The 27,816-nt window shown below is 38.1% G+C and overlaps 2 protein-coding genes across 9 annotated transcripts in view; both read right to left on the reverse strand.

The window, feature by feature from the left end:
• The window catches only part of LOC114666113 (spectrin beta chain, non-erythrocytic 1), a 521,913-nt gene that overhangs the window by 79,279 nt on the left and 414,818 nt on the right, over positions 1-27,816 (reverse strand). The window lies entirely within an intron of this gene.
• slc29a1a (solute carrier family 29 member 1a) overlaps positions 1-27,816 on the reverse strand; it is a 198,321-nt gene that overhangs the window by 27,905 nt on the left and 142,600 nt on the right. For all 8 annotated transcript variants that reach the window (XM_051919215.1, XM_028820183.2, XM_028820189.2 and 5 more), the window contains 7 exons: positions 27,074-27,146; positions 19,625-19,706; positions 17,127-17,293; positions 16,765-16,904; positions 13,779-13,913; positions 5,306-5,403; positions 246-333 (listed from right to left, as the gene is read on the reverse strand). In XM_051919215.1, the coding sequence (XP_051775175.1) occupies positions 246-333; positions 5,306-5,403; positions 13,779-13,913; positions 16,765-16,904; positions 17,127-17,293; positions 19,625-19,706; positions 27,074-27,102 (739 nt within the window). In that variant the 5' untranslated portion in view covers positions 27,103-27,146. The remainder of the gene's footprint in view (positions 1-245; positions 334-5,305; positions 5,404-13,778; positions 13,914-16,764; positions 16,905-17,126; positions 17,294-19,624; positions 19,707-27,073; positions 27,147-27,816) is intronic.

A 27,816-nucleotide genomic window follows, 5' to 3' on the forward strand; every position in this document is an offset into this window, starting at 1 on the left:
TCTGGAAACATATTAGATTAATTTATTAATTTATTGTGTAAACATTTTGCTAACATGTTAGGTCTCTTTATGTCCTTAATGCTTATTGATGATTAATGATATTTAAAGACGGAAGAAAAATATTTATAATAGCCACTAATGAGTAACTGAGCACATGTGCAGGGTGCTTGATAGCAAAAGGCCTGCTAAGTAATGCAGAATGATGCCAAGCAAAGCAAACAACTGCTTTACTGATTTATGCTCACCTTTCTTTAGTAGATCCAGCCTGTTGTCCATATCACTATTGGCACCTGAGGGACTGTTGTCTTTATTTGCATAATACTGACAAAATTCCTACAATAATTACAGAAATGCCCTGGTTAAAAAAAGTAGATATTAACAAAATGTTTTAATCAAAATACCATAACATATACAACCAAGCATAGGTGGATACACAGAAAGTGTTTAACATAATTAGTACCTAAAAACTCTGATAGGCTATGAGGTTACAAAACATCAGAGCTGGGCTGTGACCTCATGAATTCTTCTTCTGTTGTTTTTCATCCTGCGATTTTAGCTCTCATTACTCCCTCTGTATGTCTATTAACTTTGCTCATGCACACAGGTTAATCACTACTGTTGTTTATGCTTGTTTCTCGCATTCAGTCAGTTTTGATCAAGAGTTTCCAGACTAAATAATTGGAATATTTTTCTTGTTTCTTCATAGACTGCGGTGGGCTGGCATCCTGCCCGGGGTTTGTTTCCTGCCTTGTGCCCTGTGTTGGCTGGGATTGGCTCCAGCAGACCCCATGACCCTGTAGTTAGGATATAGCGGGTTGGATAATGGATGGATGGGTGGATGTTTCTTCATAGAAGAAAATGCTTGGGTGGGATACTTTATGGGCAGAAGAGTAACACATTTATAACTGACGCTCCTTCACAACACCGTGAGTTCTGAGTTCTAGAGTGTGGTGCTATCTGTGCAGAGTATTTCCCTGTGTCTTTCTGGGTTACTGCTGTTTCCCTTCCATATCCAAAAACTGTGTGCAGGTTATGTTAACTGGTGACTCTACGATTGTGAGTGTGCATGTGAAAAGGGAAAGAAATGAACAAGCACACTGTTTAGAGTTAATCCCACCTTGCGCCAGCACTGTTGAGAAAGACTTTAGATTGGTGATTCCCAACGTGGGGCGCACACCCCACCATGGGGCCAATTTGAGAATTTAGGCACATTAAACAATTTATAAAATGAAAAAACAGAAATTCACTGTTAAAAATGACAGAAAAAAATAAACAAATAATTTTTATTTTTTACAGAGACATTTATATATTTATATAAAAATAGAAGGGATGGGATGGTGAAGAACTCTTTAATTTATGATTTTACCACTGGCTTGGGTCTTTCTACTTAGAAATCATTTTTACCATTAAAATAATATGAATTGTAACAATGATTATACAATTTTGCAATATGAAATGATCAAAATATTACAGAAAAAGCTGTCATTAAAGTTATTTATATTTATGAATATCACGTCTCTTATTATATGTTTTCAAAACTGGATTTTCATAATATTTCATATTATATTATTTTTTTTAACAATTTCTTAGTGATTTCTTTGTCAGTACTTCAGCTATCCTTTCCCTCTTTTGTTTCCATGTTCTTTGGAAGCTTATTTAGACCAAATTAATGACATTACCTCCACGTAGGTAGGAGTTCACTTTTTGAATAGGTAATAATAAGAATAAGGTATATGTTACAGTGGGGCCTGTAACATATGTATGATTTTACAGGGGCCTAGGTGGGGCATGGCCAAAAAAAAGGTTGGGAACCACTGCTTTAGATACTTCACGTTAGAAGTGAAGAAATCTTATATTGGACTGATGTTCTTAGAGCAGTGTTTCCCAAACTCTGTCCTAGGGACCCCCTGTGGCTGCAGGTTTTTGTTCCAACCGGATTCCTAATCAGTGACAACACCTGATAGCACCGATCTCATTTAATTAGCTGGTATTTTTTTTTCTTTTATTCAACATTCAGAATAACATAGCAGCATGATTTTTACATTTATAAGACATTTAGAAATATTTCTGATTTTGCTATAGATTTAAATGCTTAACTCTCTTTTGTTGATTTCATTATATTTTGCCCATTTTCTGTGCAGTTTTTCCCCCTTCGTTGTATCTTAATAATGACAATTTAAAACGAGCAGAGCAGACACCCAGGCGAACAACACTGAATAATCAAAGGCTGCAACTACTTTAGAGTCAGACCCACTAATGAGTAGATAATGGATTAATTAAACAATTAGAAGACATAGAAAAGTAGAATGAAAATCAAGATGAAAATACTGTTAAAAAGAAAAAAAATACATTATTCCTATATAACTGCTTGGTACATTTTAATTTTTTTTTTTTTTTTTAGCAAACTTAGTTTTCTAATTTCTATATTGTTCCCTAAACACAGAACTTGGGAAATAACACATCACTTAATTAGCCCAGGAGTTCAATTAAAAACAGAAGCTGGTTGGAACAAAAGCCTGCAGCCACAGGGGTTTCCCAGGACCGAGTTTGGGAAACTCTGTCTTAGACTAACCCTTATAACTACTTTCTACAGCCCTCCAACTTCAAAATACAATTTAATTAAAGTCATATGACAGAAAGCCCTCTTCCCAATTAATTTTGAAAAAAAGAATGCCTAAAGGAAACTAATATGACAATCTGAAGTTTTTATCCACCCCTAATGAATGAACAGCTACTGGATTATTCATGTGAGTTTAAAGGACGTGGAGCATATCCACGTCTCCTTTCTTTAGGTCTATGAAAAACTATGCAGTAAGTAGCTACTGCCTTTCTAGAAGTCGAGAAAAGTAAACCAGGCACCTGTGCAGTAAACCTGAGATCCAACTAATGGTGAAACATAAGGGTTTTAGGTACAGATATCCAAATTTGGTGCTGTGATAGAGGTTAGTACAGTTGTAATATTCATTTTGTTTTTTTGATGATTCGTTGTAAATATATGAATAGAAATTTTTATGTTAATGTATTATGTGTTGGTGGCTCAACCATGCAATGGTTATCAGTGAATGTGCAATTAGATACAGTGAAGCTCCCATTAGAATCCTGCGAATACACCGTAGAAAGTGCCTTTCTGGAGGAACTTACAATATTCGTCATTGGCATTTATTTTGTAAGCTAAAAATACTTCACAGACTTTCATTGGTCTGGGACAGAAATAAAACAATAATAAAGTTATTTATACTGTAAATTAAGAAAATTCCATCAATCTATCTATTATCATACTCACTTAATCTTGTCCAGGGCCACAAAGGACTATGTCTGGACTGGGCACTCAATCAATTAACAACATTCACAAACATTTCATTGTATAGTGAAATACAATGACAGTAACATTAAATAATCATCTCATACCCACTTAACCCAATTCTGGGTCACATGGGGCACATTCTGCAGAAAAAGGCCTTTCTACCCACGCTTACTTTTAAAAAAAGGGTCAATTTGAAATTGCCAATTAATCTAACATGCACATCAAAGGGGATGTGGAAGAAAAACCCACACAGATATGGGCATAAAATGCAAACCCCACGTGAATAATCAGGGCTTTGAAATCATACTCAATGCTGAATCCATTAGGAATCAGTGCTTAAATGTGAATTTCCCCTTGGGATTAATAAAGTATCTATCTATCTATCTATCTATCTATCTATCTATCTATCTATCTATCTATCTATCTATCTATCTATCTATCTATCTATCTAAATCAGTTTAAATTATACTGTACTGACATTTGTTTTTATACATAAATATTTTAGCATTAGGCTGTATCATACTTAATTATATTCTATAGAATGTTAGTGATATTCAAGATGTTTTTAAGACATTTCAATTAACTATACCTCAAGGTTAAAATGCCCAAAGTAAAACTTAGGAAACTGTGGAAATATTCTGAAGGCTACAAAACAAGTAAATCTAGCAGATTATAACTTCTGAATTAAAAGCTAGGTTGACACTTTGATCTTGGGAGCATGTCACGGAGACAGACATTGTCTGCATTTTATATAGACCCGCTTTGATCTTTTTCCCGTACAAGAGATAAAAAAGAGCCTGCAAAGAGTGACTGATGAAGACATAGTGAAACTGAGAGCCTTAACTAAAGGAGGCATCAATGTATGGAATCTTCAGGCCCTTGGGGAAATCCTCGAATATATTCCTTTACCCACCCTCATCTAAAAATGCATAAAATGCCACCTCTTGGACCCTTATGAGCTGGACTTTACAACATAAGTGGGTAATTGTGTCTTAGATATAGAATGGGGGAAAAACTGAAGTAGTTATAGAAACATAACAGTTATTACCAGAAGCAAAGATTACTTTTTCTAATTGAAATATTTTCACTTTATGCTTGTACATAAGCACCATGGTGAAATTTTACCTTTTGAGTTATCTATCATATTTCAAGAGGAAACTGGAGTACATGCATCATTAACACAGCACTGTAATTTTATTTAAGATGTCATTGCTTGCTACAGGATTAACATGCTAGTGGAAGAAAGAGAGTCCTTTTTACAGTTTAGGACAATTTCGTTTTTTTTTATCGTTCGTACATACATACACCTTGGCAGTGACATTCATGTCTCTGGTGACTCTTCCTATGAAGTCAGTAGACAGATTGGGGGAGCATGGGGGGTCATGAGGTCGCTGGAAAGAGGTGTGTGGCGCGCCCGATATCTACGCAAAAGGACGAAGGTCCAAGTTTTTAGAGTCCTGGTGTTTCCTGTATTGCTGTATGGTTGTGTCTCTCTGGAAAATCCTTGGGTACCGTTGGTTCGACTTTGTGTCGAATGAGTGGTTGCTCATGGAGTCCCAAATGAGGCACATTACCTGCATTGTGAGGGAGTGTCAGTTACGGCACTACAGCTATGTGGCGCAATTCCCAGAGGGTGATCCAGCTCATAGGATCCTCATTGTTGGGGACCCAAGTGGCTGGACCAGGGCAAGAGGTCACCTACGTAACACCTGGCTGTGGCAAATAGAGGGTCATTTCTGGAGGGTGGGACTGGACCGCGTGTCTGCCTGGGGGGTGGCCAACCGGGATCCCGAGCTGTTTCATCATGTGGTGGGTGCGGCAACGCGCTGTACCAGTGCAGAGCTCCCGAACTTGACTTCATACAAGTGCTAATAATCAGGGTATGCAATGCTATAATTTTGAGTACCCAACACAGTTCTTTGGTTTCAATAACTGCTAATGCATTGAATACATTTCTGTCATTTTTGCCTCAATAGATACAGAATAATATTTCATTCTTACCATTTTGGGAAGGGCGACATAAGAAAAAATGGCAATAATGATCACCACGCACGCTGTGATGAAATATCCAAAGGCGCTGTCCTGTAATTCAGATCCACCTGAAGGAAGAGAAGTTTGGAGATTATCAGTGATGGGTAATAACTTTTCAGTGTTATGATTCACTGAAGGTTTGCATTAAGTACCTTGAACTGAGTCTCATTCTGCCACTTATTCAAAAGAATTTTAACAAAAACTACTTAAAATCATACAAAGCACATGTTTTAACTTTCAGTCACACTGGTTATCAAGGCGATGAGCCTCTGGCTTCCTTTAAGTAAAAATGTCATGGGGTTACTCTAAGTCTTAAATGCAGCCTAAATCAAAGCATTCTTTTTAATTTGTGTCACAAAGAAATTAAATATCCATGTTGTGGAGTGACCGTGGCAAGTATGGCAGCCTCACATCTCTGGACACCTGCGGCCTTATGTATAAACGATGCGTATGCACAAAAATGTTGCGTACACCCGTTTCCACGCTCAAATCGCAATGTATAAAACCTAAACAGCGTAAAGCCATGCACAGTTTCACGCCAGCTAAATGCTTGGTGTACGCAAGTTCTCCGCTTGGTTTTGCAAACTGGCTTGCCCCAGCGTCAAAGCAGTGCTTTTGTTCGTTCCAGTGTGGTTTCCCTTTCTTTTTTAGATCCACATCCCTGACACAGCTTTATCTTATACACTGAAATTAACCACATATTGTTTATTAGTTTAAGGCATCTGATTGCAATTAACCTGTAACAATATAATGGCGAAACTATTCCAAATACCATAGCTGCTTTAGCGTTGTTACTCTAACTGCACCTTCTTCTTGTTTTGGCTGCTCCCATTAGGGGTTGCCACAGTGGATCATCTTTTTCCATATTACTCTCACTGCACCACTCAGAGTATTTATATCACTGTATCTGAGTGTGGAATCACAGCTCTACAGCAGCTGATCGGAAAGAGAATTATCGGTATACAGCATCTAGCACACGCTGCCTCAGCCATGCTGTCTATTGAACTGCTCTCATACGGCAAACGCTTCAGAGCCTTTCCTGTACTGACCTCGTGGTTCATAAACAGTTTCATCTCAAGAACAATAAACACACTCAATCAGTCCATCAAATGCTCCTTGTAGAAATGTTTGTACTTATTAGTACAATTACCTCACTGTAAACTTGTGATACAGTTATAATATTGCACAACCTGAGCCACTTTAGCGCGTATTTACATATGATGACGATTGTGGCAGTAGGCACATGCACGTGCATTACTTTTCATGCTGACCGGAATTTATTTAGCGGAAGAAGGTGAAAGTTGGTGAAAGCACAGATTTATGCATCTGGATTTTTTCGTGCGTATGAACATTTCTGCTTTTGTCCGTACGCCATGTTTTAGTGTGAATTCTATGCACGGCGTTATGCATGAGTCCCCTGGTCACTGTCAGTGTAGATGTGGCTGTTTCTCCCAGTGTCTTTGTGGGCTTTCTTGGCCATGTCTTAAAGATGTGACCTAGGTTACATGTCTACAACTGTAAATTGACCCCGTCTGTGTGCCCTGAATGACTTGCCTAGGTTTGGTTTCTGTCATGTATCCATTACTTCAGTGACAGTCACCAGCCATCTGTTTATTAAGAGTTAGTGCCTTCAAAAAATAACTGAATGGAGGATTTAGACAACACCTAAATCACACCATGGTTCCTCCACTTCTAACCTCAGTAGTTCTAACAAGTCTTTATGATAGGAACAGAAAAAGATGGTAAGTGAAAAAACTACATTTAGAAATCAGAAACTATATTTCCTGAATACTCAGTTTGAAAGTCACATTAAATTTAGAGGAAAAAAACAAAGTATTTTTATGTTTTGAAACAGCTTTTCTAAATCAAATAAGCTATATTAAAAATGTAATCTGATAGGGTTGCAAAATCTAATAGGCTGTTAAAAATGCAATCTGTTCTTCCTATTTCTGTTTATAATTGAAGCAGCCTTAGGTAAAATATGTTTAATTGTAGCAAGATGAACATCACAATAATTGTAAACAGATCTCCTGCGAAGCAGCCAAGTTCCGTTAGAATGTGGCAATAGTGCATTCCAAAGTGTTTTTGTAAGTGCCTGACACTTTGGGTCTCTGTCTGGGGACCATGGCTATTATGTTTGTGAGGAAAAGGACGCACTTCAGTCAAGGGTCATTCAGTTGCAGCGTGTTTTATATAAATTCATGCACATAGCAAAGCAGCATGAAGGTGTATTGATTAGCATTTCTGCCTTACATATCCAGACTCCTAACTTCTAAATCCAACATGGACTTTGCATGTCCTTTCCATGTCTGAATGGGTTTTACTCCTATACCCCAAAACATGTTGGTGATCTAGTCCTAACAATTTGTTTTAAAGAAGTCTTTGTTTAATTAACAGTTTACTAGGAATAGTAAACTTCTCGATAATACCCAGTGTGCTTTGAAAAATGAAGCTGTTTAAGAAAAACATGCTTCACTGTTCAGTGTCTGACAATTTTATTTTCAATCTGACATTTTATAGGATTAAATAATGATTTGATTCTACAGTATCAGTCTGGTTTAAGAGTGAATCATTGCACTGAACCTGCATTAGTTATAGTAATAAATGACTTAAGACTGGATGCTGATGTAAGTAAAGGTAATTAATTCTTGTTGATCTGAGTGCTGCTTTTGACACCACTTTTAACCACACATAATTGGCTTCCAGTATCTTTATCGACTGATTTTAAAACACTTTATTTGTATACAAGACTGTCACCAATTATGCGCCCTTACATATTTCAGAATAATTGTGTTTACATGCCCCAAATCATTAATTTTGTTCTTCAAATGCCGACCTTCTCAATATACCCAGAATTATACCTAAAATGTCTGGAGAGGCTAATTATTGGCTTTATGCAGCAAAAAAAAAAAAAAAAAACCCACAAAGTTTTACGAATAGAGAAATGTCAAGTAAGCCATGCGGACATTTTCATAAGTCCTATGCACTCTTCTTCATTGCCATCTGGCCATAGTTAGCTAAGTAATAAACAAATGACTCTATCACATCATCATTAAGGGCAAAATTAAATAGCCTTTTTTTATACTTATGTTAGGCTAAAATAAGAAGTGACAATAGAACATACTAGTTGATTTTAGCATTTTTTAAATTACATTGGAAACCTTAAAATTTCACCATGAGAAAATTGTGCTGTCACATATAGTAAAATGACATGTTTCATATTGTTAAGTTGACAGGCGTGCAAGGTGTATGAAATACAATCTGACAATCATAAATTAAACTGTGTTATTAGACTTGCTAAACAGTGTCCAAATGGACATTTTTGGGTAAGTAAAACAAAACTAAGACAATTTGACAAAAATTAAATGTTAATTGATGAAAAACTAAAAATAAATAAAAACTAAAACTAGAACTTGTTGAAAAATTAGAACTACAGTAAATGAAAACTGAAAATATCGAAAAACTAAAATACAAAATAAAAAAAATATTGCAACACTAGAAAAACACTGGTATGATGTGATTGTGATGAGAACCAGCAGCTCCTCCAAATCACATAGTTCTCTAACTCAGAAATGAGTCACAGGCTAAGCAACTGACCTACATGGAGGATTTCACATACATTAGATTCTTGTTCACGAGTTGATCATCAGATTAACTGACAAACCAGCAGCAGTTCTACTGGACCAAGATACTGAAGACAGAACTATGTCTTTTGGTGAAGCTTTCAATTTACTGGTTAGTCAATAGGCCCATTCTTACCAATAGTTACAAACTCTGGGTAGAGAGCAAAAAATTAGACTGCAAGTACAAGTTGCTAAAATGGGGCTATTTCGCAGATTTGCTTGACGAATGGAGACCTGTTTTTGGATGTGGAGTCCCCAGTGAAACTCGGCAAGCGTTACTGGGTGAAGGTACATACTATGTATTTTATGCCAGGCCTATGATTTGATCTCAAGATTGTGAAGGTCTGAGCATAACAGCATTTCTACAGTGATGCTATTACATTCGAGCATCCTCCTACACTTTATGTATTATCTGACATTGCAACTTCATTTAGGGACGACAACACTTACTGTATATTGTACTAATGCCCATCACTGCACATGATGATACCGGGATAGACCACAAATTATAAGGGTAAGTCAAACAGTATCTGCAATATATTTATAAAATGAATGCAGAAAGAATATACAGATAACGTGAGCCTAATTTTTGACCGCTGCGGGGAACAGCCCGGACACAGACAGGTAGACATGTTGGTTTCACCACACACACGTTTATTATACACTATATACCTTGTCCAAGTGCACAATCCCAGTGCCACAGCACGAATCACCCCTTAAGTCCATGGCCACACAACACAATGCCTTCTAGTCTCTGGTCCGCCTCCACTCCTCTCCTCTGAGCTCCGTCCTTCTTCCACCCAACTCTTGCCATTGACTGGAGGGAGGCGGCCCCTTTTATACACACCGGATGGACTCCAGGTGCATCCTGAGGAGCTTCTGTAACCACACCCCTGTGTGGCGGAAGCTCTGGCGGTGTATCCGGAAGTCCTCCGGGTGTCCCCAATCCTCTTCCCCCCAGCACTTCTGGGTGTGGCGGAAGTGCTGAGGTCCAGGGCTCCCAAGGCATCGGGGTGCCCCCTGGCGGTGACCACGGGCCCCTACAGGGTTGAGCTTCCAAGCTCTGTACCCATGGCCACCAAAGCAACCAGGGTGGGCGCCCCCTCGTGTTCTGGAGGAGGCACAAGCCCTCCTCCTGGGCATTACCACACCGCATATTCAGTTATTACCACATTTAGTGAAACGGTCAAACACATCTGTTTGCCAGAGATCGGTCACAAGCACGCTCAGTACTGTAGGCAGTTGTAAACACAGACGGATGACCTCAATGTTTATTTATCTGGGACATTCACATGGCCATTCTTGTACCTTTCCAATCCATTCATTGACACTTTGCTGAAGAAAAAGGTGGTTGTCATATTGTGCTGAACGTCAATGATTGATCTGTGCTCCACAAAAACGTATTTGTCTTTGGTGTACATCTGATGGGAATCAGCCATGTTAGCATCAGTATACCAGGTGCACAATAAAGCAGACCAATGTAGATCTACACAGCAGCAAATTGAACATACAACTTCACATGTGTATTTGCAACCACCTCTTCCATATAAAATAAGAGAAAACTCTATTGCAGATACTTTTTGACTTGCTCTTGTAATTAGATATTATACTGTTTACTCCATTATCATTTAGCTGTCTCAGAAATTCCACCCAATCTATATTTCATTTTCAGATAAAAGTCAGTAAGATGTACTATGAAGAATTAGAGTTCCGCAGTCCCTTAACTTCTCCTTTATATTTTAAAGTTTTTAAAAGAAGCAGCAACACTCCAATAAGGATACACAGGTGAGACATCCACACCCAACCTACAGGATATTCCATTATAAAAACAAATTATGATTTATGCTTGTTATTCTAGATCCAGAATTAACCGAATCATGAAATAAATAAACAACTCAAAGGCATAAGTACAATTATGATGGCCAACTAACATACCAGTGGTGCCTGACTGGTAGGCTTAACACAATGAGCAATGTAGCAATCAGTGGGATCTAAAAGCATATTTTAGCCGGCACACACTGTAATTTAGGATTAAAACCTGCAATACTCACTGCTTATTTGGTAAAGATTTGTATTTACTTAGTGTATATTTTTAGTTTACTGCTAAGGTATACTTTATGGATTTTGGAGAAATTGAAAAAGGAGAAAGAACAAAACAAAACTCTCTTTGTGCACTCCACTCTTAATCCTACGCAAGTAATTTCTCATATAACAAGATTTCCTGCGTTTCTCAAAGCCAGTCCTCTTTTAGTTCAGAAGTGATGCACTGTCTTCTTCTGGCCTGGCATCAGGAATGGGACTGCATTTTAATCAACAGCTGTTTAATTTTACAACTCTTTACTTATCAATATCTTGTATCTATCCATGAACTGAAGAGGGTTCATTCAGTTTCAGGATTAAGCAGAGCCTACCTCAGCAGCATAAGGTACAGGCCTGGAACCAAAAATGGGCGAAAAGCCAGACCAGCACAAGGCACATAAAAATAAGCACATACTAACACAAATGCTTGAGGACAGGCAAGAAACATGGAAGTAGCTTCAGATAAACCCACACTGACTGTGAGTGAGCTATTGTTGAGACTGTGTGTTTGTGTGTGTTTGGTAAATTTTGTAATTTTCCCTTTCTCCCTTCTTTATCTCTGTTTATGTTAATGGCATTACCTGTAATTATGTCCTGGTCCTTTTTGAAAAGTCTCTCAATTAGGGCTAAAGAGTTTTTTCTGAGACATTAGTTACTCCTTGATCTGGTTCTTTTGGTCTTTCAACCATTTTCTTTGTGATTTTTTGGTTGTTGTCTGATTTAGATTGTTGATCAGCTGATTTAAGATTCAACTTTTAATTATTTTGGAAATTTTAAGAGTTTAGCATCTTTGTGAGATCTTGTTGAATTTTTAAAATTTCATTTAATATATATTTTTTAATTTGGCCCAGGGATCTGGTAGGTCCCCTTACTCTTTTGAGGTTTACATCATAGGCCTTTTTGGAGTGAGTCAACCTTAGGCCTTTTTTGATGTATTTATTTAGTTTTTAAAGCTTTAGTTCTGTATCAGAACTGCTTTGAACCCAACAAGCTAAGCTTTGGCTGACCATGCTCATCAACCTTCAAATGTATAATTAATTTAGTTATGAAAATTTGACAGATGTTTAATCTTGAATAAAATTTGAAATATTACAAACACAGTTTTATATCTAAACTACCGTATATACTCGTGGATAAGTTCTCTCGCAGATAAGTTGAGACTTGATTTTATCGTATAATTTCTGGTATTTTATAATGTCGGTCGTATAAGTCGAAAGCGGAAAACTCACGCTATTGGTACAAGGGATTATGATATGCTAACGCCCACCTGAGAGAGTAACCACGGAGCACATAGCCTTTTTTTTCTATGTATTGTGCCTACATGACCACACGGTAATACCTGAACTATTCTGAAGCAACGTTTGCACGTTTGTTTTTTTTGTATCTCACACCTTCATACACCTTTACCGTAAGAGCATCCCTTATCTACGATGGAGCATTTGACCAGAAGAAAACATGAAGCTGGTTTTAAATTAAACATTGTTGAAGTAGCGAAAGAAATTGGTAACTGCGCTGCTGCAACAAAATTTGATGCGTCTGAGAAACTGGTGTGAGATTGGAGGAGGCAAGAAGATGTAAAATAAAAAAAATTTAGTGTCGCATTTTTGAATGGGCGTTAAAATCAGGGTCTGATTTTATGATTGATTTTTCGGTTTCAAAACCCGATTTATACGTAAGTATATACAGTAACTTATACACAGAAAAACTGTTTAAACACCCAAACAGAAATCTGCATACTGTATATGGTATATAAAATACAAACTTGAATGACTGACCCATTCACTCACTCATCAACAAAGACACTATTTCCCATTTAATTAAAAAGCTTAAATTTGGCAGGGTGGTACATGTAGGACAGTATGAATCCACTAATAAAAAGGACATTTCTAAATATAAATAATTTGGAGTAAAAATCCCCCTATAATATAAAATCTAAATACCCGAAATTCTCAAAAATGCTTTTACTGATTTGATTCAGACATTATAGAAAAAAGAAAATTATCCGATAGACGATATGTATTAATATTATGCTAATGTACATGCTTTGCACAAATTTTATCCAAGCTGATCTATCTATCTATCTATCTATCTATCTATCTATCTATCTATCTATCTATCTATCTATCTATCTATCTATCTATCTATCTATCTATCTATCTATCTATCTAATTTAGATCCTCTAATTAACCTAACAGACATATCTTTGGGGATGTGGGAAGAACACCACAATAAGACCCTCACAGATACATAGAAAATCTACAAACTCCACATAGACGATGACCAGGCTTCAGATTGAAGCTCAGGATGCTGGATTTGTGGAGCAGCATTGCTAACCACTGTGCTGTCAAACCAAAAGATTGCAAGGCTATTAGTTTAAAGGTGAATGTAGTTGGTGCATTGAAATTTTATTCCTTCTAAACTTCCGAAGGAAAAAAATGTAATAAATTTGACATCCAACAAAACTTAAGTAATGAACTGAACAATCCAACAAATAATTATTTTTAAAACAATACTCACTTCAATCTAATTTATTCATACTATGTGCCCTTACATTTATGAGCCCAGTGTACTATACATGAATTAAAAATATAATATGAAGTAAATCATAAACACAACACATAAAATTGAAATATAAGCACAGATGCATTATTGAATATATTCAAAAACAAACTTATAAATATACGTACATCTAATTCTCCCTTTACCAACCATTTTAATATGTAATGCATGATTTAACTCACTTGCAATGGCGCAGATCATGGAGAAGGCAGCAAAGGTTCCGGCCAAACCCTGTCCACTCATTATAGGAGTGGTGTAAGACGCAGGTAGCAGACCCGCCAGCCCAAACAGACTGCCTTGGAGGACTGCTCCGAAAGCTGTTAAAATGAAAACAAAATCATATGCCGAGAAGCAATATTGAAACATTTAAAGACTAAGATGCTTCAGAAAAAAAAAAAAAAAACACTATTGACTTTTTTCACAGGTTTCTGATCGAGTCCCAAAGATGCTTGCATTTGACAAAAGTACTTTATAAGATCATCAAAGCTCATTGTGCAGATTTTCTTTTTAATATCTTTTGAAACTATTAAAATGCTTTCTGACAGGAAACAACAGCAAGGTTACATACTTAATAAGCATCCTTAACAAAGATAACTGAAATATTGAGAAGTGCTCTTCTGAATCTGGATCTGAATCTGATGCTGTAACTGTGAGTAACGTACTCATGTACTTTATTAGTGTTATGCTGAGGTATGCAGAGACCTCCCACGGCCTCTACTGCTCACTGAAGCACTTAGTTGTACATTATTGCGTGGCTGGGCTGTATAGGGGGTTTTATTTGTGTGTACATATGTCCTGTTGGGTGAATGTTAAAATGTGAATAACAACACTGGTTGTGCCGATTCCTTTTTGTAAATTGGGGTCTGTGCCTTTAAACTGGTTTGCACTGATGCAGAGGGACTTGTAGGATTTGTAGTTTATGGTTTGTATACACTGTACAGATGAAACTAGAAGAGTTTTTGATTGTGCCTTTTTTCTGATCAACTTCATCATCAGCAGCTCCTAAATTTTTTGTTAACTGGGCATTTGTAGAAGAGAAGGATGGTGCTCAGCCACCAGATTTAAGGATGGTGGTGTGTTCTTTTCCCTCCTAATCCAGTACACCAATAGAAGAGGCGTGCCTCCGAAAGACTGTTCTTCTGGACTCTGGTGGTAGGACTGTATTCACTATCCAAGTTCTGCGAAGCAGTTTATTAAAAGGGAGTATTCTACCACATCTTTCCATCCTTTAATCATCATTTACATTTCCAGAATCACTTTCATCACCGACTGTAAATATCGTCATATGGGGGTTTGTTTGTGTTTTTTGTTTAGTATTTTTGTCAATATTTTTCTTTATCTTGCTTGTAAATAGTTATTATAGTAAACAAGGAATATACATATATACACACAAATATATATATATATATATATATATATATATATATATATATATATATATATATATATATATATATATATATATTTGTTTGTGGGATGTGTTTAATCTATACAGGCATTTTCCTGGGGTGTTGTCAATATTAGGGTGTCAGGGTGTAAATACTGTAGGGCTAAAGAGTTGGCCTAATTCTATCCATCCCTCATTTTTAAAAGTGTAGCGGCTTCTTTGCTACATAAATCTGTTGGCCATCTCCACGCTAGCTAGTAGTCGGGGTTGTGCTACAATTGTATGCCGGAGTTTTGATAAAGACATTGCCACATTCAATGAAAATATCACCAAGGCAATCCTGGCCTCTGTCACCAGAGTTTGTATTACTGAGAGGTGAAATACAGTAACACATACATTTTCAGTTAAATATTACTATTGAGTAATCAATAATAAGTGCACTTAATGTATTAGATTCCTGTATGCTAATTTTAACACTGGGATATAAGCAGTTTTCTGTTTGTATCAGAGCACATAACTAGTCTGAACTTTTTGTGTTCTTTCGGTCTGCCCTACAATATAGAATGGATAGAAGAGAAACAATAAGCACCCAAAGTAATGTGCATATTAGAATTATCAAGAAATGGCTAAAAGTATTAAAATGCTTGATATCATAACTCGTAGCACCATCTCCCCGAATGAAAGTTAATCACCTGCTTGAGCTACACGTTCATAGTTCAGTGATAGAGTTAATAGATAAAGAATTCATTTTGACAATGTGTGATGATTACTTTTATCTGAAGGATTAAACCTCCATGGTAGATATTCATGCATAACTAAAATGTGCATATGAAAACATCTTTGTGAGCACTAGTGGTGTTAGATGATGGGTAAAACACTATAAAGGCATGATTACATATCACAGATCAGTCCCACAGTAGTCACTTACAAATTGTCTCTTCTGAGGACAACAAAAAAAATTAACGAGTTTATCAGTGGGAGTGAAAACATAAAATAAACAGAAACAAGGTTGCCCAGGCAGCTGGATGTTACTGGTTGAAATTCTACCACCAAGGGATCTTCAAACATCAAGAACGATGACAAAATAATTGATTGGGATGGTGATATTGTAAGCAAGCAAACAAAGATATGCAAATTTGATTGATATGTAGTAATGTCTGGGCGGCACGGTGGTGCAGTGGTAGCGCTGCTGCCTCACAGTAAGGAGACCTGGGTTCGCTTCCTGGGTCCACCCTGTGTGGAGTTTGCATGTTCTCCCCGTGTGTGCATGGGTTTCCTCCCACAGTCCAAAGACAGGCAGGTTAGGCGCATTGGTGATCCTAAATTGTCCCTAGTGTGTGTTTGGTGTGTGTGTGTGTGTCCTGCGGTGGGGGCTGGTGCTCTGCCCGGGATTTGTTTCCTGCCTTGCGCCCTGTGTTGGCTGGGATTGGCTCCAGCAGACCCCTGTGACCCTGTGTTAGGATACAGTGGGTTGGATAACGGATGGATGTAGTAATTTCTAAGTCAAAACTTTAGTGAACTATGAAATTAACATTCAGTATTTTTTATCATAATTAAAAACATTCATAGGTATATTTATTTATATCATGGTTTGCTGGGAAAGGAAACAGTTGTCCAGTTCTCAATATTAATTATGTTAATCATGTGTGTAAATGAAAGAATAAATAATCCATGTTTGAAACATCCCCTCTGTACCGGCACAGCATACAGTACATTAAATAGTCATTCTAGCTGTCGCTACACAGGTCTATGAAATGAAGAAAACAAAAGCATAGACTTACAATTTATACAAACAATTTTGATCATGGTTAAAGTGAAGAATTCAACTGCAGGAATGGGAATCTTGACAAACGCCGCTGTAAGAACAAACACCAGCAGAATGACAAACAGGCTGCCCATAATACGAATTTTCTGTGGAATCCTATGTAAAAGAAAAAGGGATATCACTTTATAAGAGCATCGGAGATGCTGGTAATAAAAAAAATCAAATTCAAGCTGCTGTAACAGTCATATGAAAAAAAGGCAGAGAGGAGCCAGAATGTTTTTTTGTTTTGATAGCCTAAATATTTTCCTTTTCAGACACTATATCCACAAAGACACTGAATGTTAATGTAAATTTGATAAAAAAGACATTTTTCCTTACTTTTGATGGAGAAAGGAGTTGAGGCAGGTAAAGACAAGAAGTGGCACCATGGCACAGAGTGTCATAACATTGCTGAATTTTGATTGCAGGTAGTTGAGACTGGTGCCATTAGCAGTGGTATTAGCTAACCCCTCAACCTGAGGAGTTGCCAGACGTTCGGTGAAATACTAAGAGAAATGAAAAAACAATTAATTACAGTATTTGAATATTTATTATAATTCTTCACCATTTAGGATACTTTTTTGTATCCCCTGTCTACCTTACAGACTATTATATCTAAATACAGCATGCTATTTTGTTTTAGGATTTCAGAGAGCTGGTGTGACCTCTTGAGTTGAATGACTGCTTAATGATGAATTCCTCAAGCTGCTTTGATGACAGTTGAAGGTTCTATTTTTTATATAATTTGCTGAATACAGATGGACCAGCCAGTCAAAGTGTGGGATGCCCACCATTGTAACTTCGAATGAGCTTCTCTGGCATTAAGGGAACACGTGTATGTAAGTATTGAGTACTTAAAATGGCTGACACAGCATTGGTACTATTGAGATCAATGTCATGGCCATCTGTACTGTTCTATGCCATGGAAGGAAAGGTGGAAACACCATATTTACTTTATCTGGAAGTGAACTTAATCCAGTTCAGAGTTTTTGGAATTATCCCAGCAGTTAATCAATGCAGGACAGAGACCTAGTCCATTGTACAATACAATCACATACAGTATATAGTTGTTAATTAACCAGTCAGGCATGTCTTTGTGATGTGGGAGGGAACAGAAATGGCACATATGTGGACAATGTACAATCTCAGCATAGGCAGTGACAGGGATTTGAACACACTTCATCCATCTAACCATCTTCCTTCTGCTGTATGTAATTTTTTCCTTTTAAAATAATAATGACTAGGTAACTACAGAACTATGTAATTCTCTATCTAATTTTTTAATTTGTGAAATGATCACAAACAGCAGAGGTCCAGTGTTACCCCAAATACTCCCCCTCGGTTCTGGGCTGAAATGAACTGATATGGTGCAGTTGTGAATGTCACAGCTGCAAAATCCTGTAGGTTCAAATCCTTGTTTAGTAATTGTCTGTGGTGACTTTAATGTTGTTCACGTGGGTTTTCTCTGGGCATTTTATTTTCCTCCCACCTTCTTCATTTGTGCAGATTTGTCCAAATGACAACTTTAAACTGACCTGATGCTATTAAGTGTGCTTTGTCCATAATTCTGGTCCAAAGCTGCCTTGAAAAGCTTAAATGATATTAAGTGGATTCAAGTAATGGGTGAATTAATGGAAGACAACAAAAGAGCGGAGAAAAATATGAATGACGCATCTGGAGCCTAAAGAAGAATTGCACATTTAGTGTTACTTGAACTGGTGTCTGCATTATTAGGCAGATCTAAAGAAATATGACGGGAAAAATGTTGCCCATCAGTTCAGTTAATTCATATCTGTTTATTAAACTCAAAACTAAAATCCTGAATTCAATTAAAAGGGGAACAGCCTTTTTTTTGGAAATTCCAGTTAAAACAGCATGCCAAAGTAGATTATTCAACTAAGCTAGAGGTCTACATAAAGCTGGATTTGATTATTAAAATATTTGGAACAAAACAAAGGAAACACATTGGCAAGAGAAGGGGACAGCAATCGGCCAATGTGGACAAAGTAGGAGACAGGGGGCAGTAAGTCGTGTAATTTCAGTTGGTGCCTGTAAAGGTGAGACTCTCTAGGGGTAAACAGGGGCCGGTTAGAAAGGGAAAGGATTTAGAAGGATTCTGACAGAGAGCTGGAGAGCATCCAGCATAGGCCACGCAGGGCCTGCATTAGTACTCAGAACAGAGGCCAGGCTACCCCACAAATGTTATAGCTTCTTAATCCCTTCAGATTCTGTAGATGTAATGGTCCAAATGGCTGGCACAGAGATTCTGTAGGGGAGAACTTGAGCACAGAAGTGATTACAGACTTTTTGAGTCAAGTCCAAGGAAAACTTACATAAATAGCTGCTTGTGGGCACTTAGGGTTGGAGTGTACAAACTTTGGGGAGGGGTTGGTGGTGTGTGAAGTAAAAGCTCAAAAGTTATGAAGGTGTGGTAAGAAAACTGTAAACAGACAAGAGGAGGTAAAAATAAAGAGTTTTGTGTACTAATTTATAATAGACAGTCTAGTAGATTAGATCGTGTAATGTAGTGATGTCTAAAGCCCAACAATAACATAGCTCCAGTTGACAGCTAAAACTTTTTGGTTAATACCTTTATTAATTCCCCCTTCACGTTCTGAAAAGTAAACATATATATTTTTTAATTTATTACCATTTATTGCCATTTTAATATCTAAATCAGGGTGTTTACTAAAAGGTGCTAATTTATAGTATGTGTCCTGTATGCAGGTAAGTCTGCACACTGTAAATTAATTTTAGCTTCAATGTCAGTTTTTGAAGCACACACACACACGCACACGCATACACAGACACACACAAAAGATTCTGGTTAAGTTTACCATGGTGGCCGTCATGAAGAAATTCCATGGCAGCAGTGTTCCTAATCCAAGAATAAAGAAAATGAGCCAGACAGCTTTGTATCTGTAAATGAGGAAAACAGATTGTTAATGAACGTCTCTCTCAACCCATCAAGGCAAAATAATTGAGCATTTGGTAAAGAAGTCTTGTTAATCAAATTGACGATTAAATAATAATTTTGGGCATGTTTGGTTAATATTTAATTAATTGTATGCCTTAGAAGTACGAACAATGCCTAATGTCATTAGAAATTGTAATAGGCAAGTTGACTGAATATGCTTGCCAAGATTTAGCAAATTTGGTGTATGCCTCATTTGACTATGGGCAAGCTTCCAGGTCATTAAGACAGGGTGACCAATTACCGTATAATTCTTCTGAATGGCTGAGATGCACAACATAATACAGGGACAAGGAGAAAAGAGAAGAAATGAGGACTGCAGTTGCTAAATGGTTGTGATACTGCCTAGGCTCACTGAAACATCCAAAATGAAAAGTTACAAGCTGTTAGTGGGCAACATACAAGATAAATCTATGTATTGACTTGATAATCTGGGGATTAGTAACAATATGTAACCATAAGTAACCATACTTAAAAAAAAAAATACATTTAATAATACTGCACCCTGCAAAGCTTTTTCTGTTGTCACGCCAGTACCTGCCTTGCCCGTATTCTAGCCTCTTTTTATTGTGCCTCATTTTTCCATAAAGCTTTCTAAGCAATTTGATTCAACACCATTCAGCAAAAAAGGAAAGGTGTCAAAGAAGTAGTTACCATGCAAAATGGATCCAGTAACTATCTGTGCAATTGAGATTTTTGATAAAGAGTTCAAACCTCATTCTTCTGTTTGGCAGAGTAGGACAGAATTTAGTCCAATGAATCTACAGTGCCTTGCAAAAGCATACCTTTTCAGTACTTTCAAATGTTGCTGGATTATAAATGATACAGTAATTGTACATCTTCTTTCAATCTGTTTTATATTGTAAATTTAAACAAACAAGACAAAAATTTAAGGGAAAAAATGGACCATCAAATATCTGAGGTATGCTTATTGTATTTAGTATTTAGGCCCCACTGTAGGTGTAGGAGTGATAAGAATTTTGGGTGTGAACATCCCCAAAATATATTTTATGACGATTATAACTGTTTGATCATAGTTGGTGTAGTTAAGTCTATCCATCCTTTATTTAACCCGCTATATCCTAACACAGGGTCACGGGGGTCTGCTGGAGCCAATCCCAGCCAACACAGGGCGCAAGGCAGGAACAAATCCCAGGCAGGGCATGAACCCACTGCAGGACACACACACACACACACACACACACACACACACACACGCACACACACACACACCCACACACCAAGGACAATTTAGGATCGCCAATGCACCTAACCTGCATGTCTTTGGAGCACCCGGAGGAAACCGGAGCACAAGAAGGAAATCCACACAGACACGGAAAGAACATGCAAACTCCACGCAGGGAGGACCTGGGAAGTGAACCCAGGTCTCCTTACTGCGAGGCAGCAGCACTACCACTGCACCACCATGCCGTTAAGTCATTAAATACAAAATACACAAATAGAATCCTCAACTTAGAAAACACTCTATATCCAGAGAACACCTCACACATCCAGGGTTAGGTCCTTACACAAGTTTTTATTCCTTGATAAGCAGTCCCTGAAAATTGTTCATTATTGTGCTCCACCAGTTTTTCTCCAATCCAGTGATGAAATTATCCCAACAGCATGCCTCCCTTGCAAGCATACTTCACTGTAACTTTAGCAGTTCATGGAGTATGTGCAGTGTTGTGATTGTGCCACAAACAGAACTTTAAGTTTTACTCTCAGCCACTGAATAATGGAGGTCATTCAAAATGATCAGAGACCCTTTCAAAGTTGTAGTCAAAAGTCACCTTTTGGGTCCGGGACTGAGTTTTAATGGTCTTTCCTTTCTAAGCAGTATTTAGAGGGGGAGTTGCAGCATCCACTTCTTGATTTTTTTTACTATCAGCCAAAGGGAGATCAAATACCCTGATGTGTAAGTATCCATCCATCCATTATCCAACCCTCTATATCCTAACTACAGGGTCACGGGGGTCTGCTGGAGCCAATCCCAGCCAACACAGGGTGCAAGGCAGGAAACAAACCCTGGGCAGGTCGCCAGCCCACCGCAGGGCACACACACACACACACCAAGCACACACTAGGGACAATTTAGGATCGCCAATGCACCTAACCTGCATGTCTTTGGATTGAGGAAGGAAACCGGAGCGCCCGGAGGAAACCCACGCAGACACGGGGAGAACATGCAAACTCCACGCAGGGAGGACCCGGGAAGCAAACCCGGGTCTCCTAACTGCGAGGCAGCAGTGCTACCCACTCCGCCACAGTGCTGCCCGTGATGTGTAAGTATTCTTCAGATATTTCTTCCATTCATTTTTCAAAATGATTTTTTAATGAGTTTGATTACAACATTTAGATTGTTTTACTTTTTAGCAGTCTCCATTGTTCCTTGTTTCAATAATACCAGCAGACAACAAGCCTCTGAGTGGGTTTACAAAAAAAAAAAAGAATTTGGCTGAGACCAATGCCAGTTATGCACAAATTCAACTGCCTCACCATTACCTACAAAAGAACGCCTGATGCATAGTGTAACACAATTTCCCTTATTGGTACAATACTGCCAGTAAGACCAATGGTGTCTGTGTCTGATATTGACAGCCACCCGGACAGCTATCCATTCGTTTTACTTGTCTAACCAGTTTTTAAACACATGGCTGTGGTGCAAGTGGATTTCAGCTACTTTAACACCTTATGCCCACAAACAATTCTCAAAACCTTTCTACACTCTTCTTTTTTCTTGGTGCAAATGGACAGATGCAAAGTCATATATATGGTTCAGTAACAACTAATACACTGGCTGCAAGGTGAATAGTAGTAAAGTCACCAGACTAAGGGATATGACGTTGTGAATTCTCAGCAAGTCATCTTATGTAATTGACTTGGAAAAACAGAAGTGTTTCTTGTAGAGTTGCTTCTTTTTTTGCCAATTTAAGCATGTTCCTCACTCTTTTTCTTACTTGGAATCTTTGTAACTTCCTTTAAGCTTCACTCTCATACCTTTCATTAGATTTACTGTGTCACCAACAATTTATAAACACACTGGAGTTTTTATTAACAAAATGTGATGGGGGGGCTGAATACTTGGCTATATGAAAACTGAATTCACTGTATTGACTTTAAGAGGCTGGCAAACAAATTCTTGTTGTAAAATTAAGCTTTTTGAAGGTGTGAATGTGTATTAAACATACAGAACAGAACAAGATGCGTAAATATAATTTGTAATCCAGCAACATTTGAAGATATTTAAAAGGTCACAGCCTCTCTACTAAGAAATACACTATATACAAATACATTTAATGGAATTTTATCACTATAATATTTAACATTAATCTTTAAAGATCTCAACTTGTGTAATTTAATATAGAATCAAATTGATCAATCAGTCTTTCAATAGAGTGCCTTGAACAGACTATACAATAAGACATTTATAAAGCTCAAAAATAAAAAAAATAATGATAAATCAAAAAGATATAAATGGTGGTTACAGCTTAAAATAAAATATTAATAATCCTTGATGCCTGCCTACTGTATATAAACTACTTAAAAAAATTAAAGGAACACTTTGAAAACACATCAGATCTCAAAGGAAAAAAATCCTGCTGGATATCTGTACTGATATGGACTGATATGGTAATGTGTTAGGATCGAAAGGATGGCACATCATTTGATGGAAATAAAAATTATCAACCTACAGAGGGCTGAATTCAAAGACACCCCGAAAATCAAAGTGAAAAAATAATGCGGCAGGCTAGTCCATTTGGCCGAAATCTCATTGCACCAACTCCAAATCGTACTCAGTAGTTTGTATGGCCCCCACCTGTTTGTATGCATGCCTGACAACGTCGGGGGCATGCTCCTAATGAGATGATGGATGGTGTCCTGGGGGATCATCACCCAGATCTGGACAAGGGCATCACTGAACTACTGGACAGTCTGAGGTGCAACCTGGTGGTGTCGGATGGACTGAAACATAATGTCCCAGAGGTGTTCTATTGGATTGAGGTCAGGCAAGTGAGTGTGGGGGCCAGTCAATGGTATCAATTCCTTCATCCTCCAGGAACTGCCTGCATACTCTCGCCACATGAGGCTGGGCATTGTCGTGCAGCAGGAGGAACCCAGGAGCCACTGCACCAGCATAGGGTCTGACAATGGGTCCAAGAATTTCATCCCAATACCTAATGGCAGTCAAGGTGCCATTTTCTAGCCTGTATAGGTCTGTGCATCCCTCCATAGATATGCCTCTCCAGTCCATCACTGACCCACTACCAAACCGGTCATGTTGAACGATGTTACAGGCAGCATAACTTTCTCCATGGCTTCCCTTTCACGTCTGTCACATGTGCTCAGGGTGTACCTGCTCTCATCTGTGAAGAGCACAGGGCGCCAGTGGTAGGCCTGCCAGTTCTGGTACTTTATGGCAAATGCCAATCGAGCTCAATGGTGCCGGGCAGTGAGCACAGGGCCTACTAGAGGATGTCAGGCCCTCAGGCCACCCTCATGAAGTCTGTTTCTGATTGTTTGGTCAGACATTCACATCAGTGACCTGCTGGAGGTCATTTTGTAGGCTCTGGCAGTACTCATCCTGTTCTTCCTTGCCCAAAGGAGCAGATACCGGTCAGTCCTGCTGATGGGTTAATGACCTTCTAAGGCCCTGTCCAGCTCTCCTAGAGTAACTGCCTGTCTCCTGGAATCTCCTTCATGCCGTTGGGACTGTGCTGGGAGACACTGCAAACTTTCTGCATATATTGATGTGCCATCCTGGAGAAGTTGGACTTCCTGTGCCAGCTCTGTAGGGTCCAGGTATCACCTCATGCTACCAGTAGTGACACTGACCGTAGCCAAATGCAAAACTAGTGAAAAAAGAGTCAGAAAAGATGAGGAGGGAAAAATGTCAGTGGCCTCCCTCCACCTGCTAAACCATTCCTGTTTTGGGGGTCGTCTCATTGTTGCCCCTCTAGTGCACCTGTTGTTCATTTCATTAACACCAAAGCAGCTGAAACTGATTAACAAGACCCTCTGCTACGTACCTAACCAGATCAATATCCCAGAAGTTTCATTGACTTGATGCTATACTCTGATTAAAAAGTGTTCCTTTAATTTTTTGAGCAGTATATTAAGGCACTTGTGAGGTCCATATGTTCCTTCTTGACCATTCAGTTCTGCTGATGAACAGCCTCTGGTGATGCCACATCTGAATGACAACAAATCTCAATCCAGACTTTTTTCATCTGTAGCTCTTAGGAGGTGAAACAGGCTGCCCAAATCCAATCCAAATTTTGACTCTCTCAATGTGTTTAAGAAGTGTTTGAAGACTCTCTTGTTTGGTGAATTTCTGTCTGATTGATGTTCTTCTAACTAAGAAAGTGTAACTACCTTGTAATTTGTGCTGAGCTCTTCTTCTGTGATGATCAATTTTATAACCTTGTCCAGTAACATTTGTTCCCAAGCAGTCCCCTAGACTGATATTACAATTATGTGACCTCTTCTATAAGTTGCTTTCGATAAAAGAATCTGTTAGGCCAATTAATGTACTGTAAATGTAACTGTAATGGAAAAGCACTCAGTGTTAAAGAGTTGATGTTTAGCATGGCCCATTTCTGGACACAACAAGCTGGACCAGCTCTGTTTGAAGGCAGTGCCTTTAAATAAAAACTTGTGGCATAAGTGAGCAGATCTAAGTCTGTGGTTGACAGCAGCAGCTCTCTTATTCAAGCCAGAATCTGTAATGTGTGTTTTTCATATATTTTTTTCTTGAAATTCTGTAACTAGGAATTTCCCTACAATTTTCACTATGTGTATAATTGAAAATAAGAAATAAAATTTGATGTCAAATTAGTGGCGTAGGAGGGGGTGGCCTGCCCCAGGCGGCACATTTTTGGGGGTGGCATTATTGGCCAGAATGTTCAGTACAACTAGTGTGTAAGCAGCAGGGTTCGGAAAAATATCACTCATGAATGAAAAAAGTAAAAATCTCTAATTTTTATCCACAAATGCTTTAAAAATAATTTTCAGACTGTCCTTCTGTGACGGCATCAGACACAGCAGTTAAAATTTATGAGGCAATAACAAAAATAAACACAAACATTACACAGATAATAATTTCTAGGATGATAAACAACTAATTTACAATTTATAATTTTGTTTCGTTATCAATCCGAATGCATTCTTGTTGTGCACAGAAAACATCCCCACCTATCACTTGTACACTACACTGGTTCTGGTTTTCGCAACGTGATTATATTAAACTAATAACTAGAACACGGCTTATCAGTGCGTCTATACTATATTCTTGTCCAGTTGATGCTTACAAATAATTATATGTGAAAAATTATTGCTGTTTCTCTATATATGAATAAATCTATACAAAATGTATCTTAATTTTTCTCTATACGTCATTTTAATTTTCTATTTAAATAGGTTAACATATTCAGGTATGTTGAAGGGTAGCAAATTGAACCACCACCTTGCTCCGAGCGGCACAAACTCGAGCTACGCCACTGGGTCCAATGCTTAGCAGGGAGTGCTCTGATTTTTCTTGTTCATCCTGAAGGCTAGATTAATTGTAGGTACATGTGGATGTAAGCATTACTGGGCACTGCTATGGGCAAGCAACCTGATTTTTTTGCCTTGCCTTGCTGAAGTAGGCTCCAGCACCCAACAAACATGAACTAAATGAAGCAGGTTTACATACTGTACACTGGTGGAACAATATAGCAGAATCAGAACAGCTTGGACGGGCACTGAAGAGTCAACTGTATAATAAAATTACCCCCAGGGACAGGTGATCCAAAAAGCAACCACTGGCAGGGTTTCACAAATTGCTCTATGGAGAGGTTCCCAGACAATGTAAGTAAATCACCAACCATCTGGTTGCAATTTAACTGTTTAGTGGCAAACATGAGGATCATGTCTGCTTGTTCCTTTATTTCAATGTCTAGCCCTAAAACAACAGTAGCCTACTAGCCCACATGCCCAAGACATTTTATGTATTCAAAAGCTGCAAACATCTAAACATTTAAAGATCCTGCCTAGCTTAATGTATGAGTTTCAGGGAGCTGGAGCCTATTCCAGCAACATCAGGTGCAAGGAAAACAAAATCCTAAAGAGAACCTTCCTGGGGCTGTGGACAAAATAAGTCCAGAAAGGTTATTGTTACACACAGGTGACTTGCCCCATTTAGATCATATACTGTATGCTTAGTCTGCCGGCTACTGAAATATGCTACATACACATTTAACATAAAACAAAACACAGCTGCTAGTCTGTAATGGAATATTCTGTGATCATTTAAGTGTAAGTGAAAACTTACTTGTCTTCTGGAGGTACTGTAGCTGTCATTTTGCAGCTTGGCTTCTATTTCTTTTTGCTATACAGTAGATAACCTGAAAGGAAGAAGAAAAAATATACTGAATGTAATAAACATCATAGCTAATGGTGTTTCAACACTTTGTCAATGCTTAGAAATACATATGCAAATAATATATGCAAACTGTCAATGTCACATTAAAGAAAATGCTCATTTTAGTCATTTGCAAAAACCTTATAATAAATATTATGTAACTGACATCATAGTTAATGATGTTTCCCTAATTTGTCAGCATTCGGTTAACACTTAGAAATAATTAGATGCAGTATTTTAAGATATCTGCGGTGGGTTGGCACCCTGCCCAGGATTGTTTCCTGCCTTGTGCCCTGTGTTGGCTGGGATTGGCTCCAGCAGACCCCCGTGACCCTGTGTTCGGATTCAGCGGGTTGGAAAATGGATGGATGGATGGATGGATTTTAAGATATTTACACTATCAAGACCACACCAAAGGTGATCCTTCATTTGAATTAGTTGAAAACAGTAGGGATATGGACCATCCATATTTTGAATTAGATTCTGTGTTTAAAAATATACTGACATGGCAACATATGTTTAAGGTCTCCATTAGAAACTGCTTACTGGAGCTTGAGCCCTCACACTATGAATTGGGCACATAATCAACTTTAATGGCTCCGCTAAAGAGACATGAGCTGTTGCTCAGGCAGCTGGCATTGTTCTTATCAATC

This window comes from Erpetoichthys calabaricus, chromosome 15, assembly GCF_900747795.2.
Source record: "Erpetoichthys calabaricus chromosome 15, fErpCal1.3, whole genome shotgun sequence".
Taxonomy (NCBI): domain Eukaryota; kingdom Metazoa; phylum Chordata; class Cladistia; order Polypteriformes; family Polypteridae; genus Erpetoichthys; species Erpetoichthys calabaricus.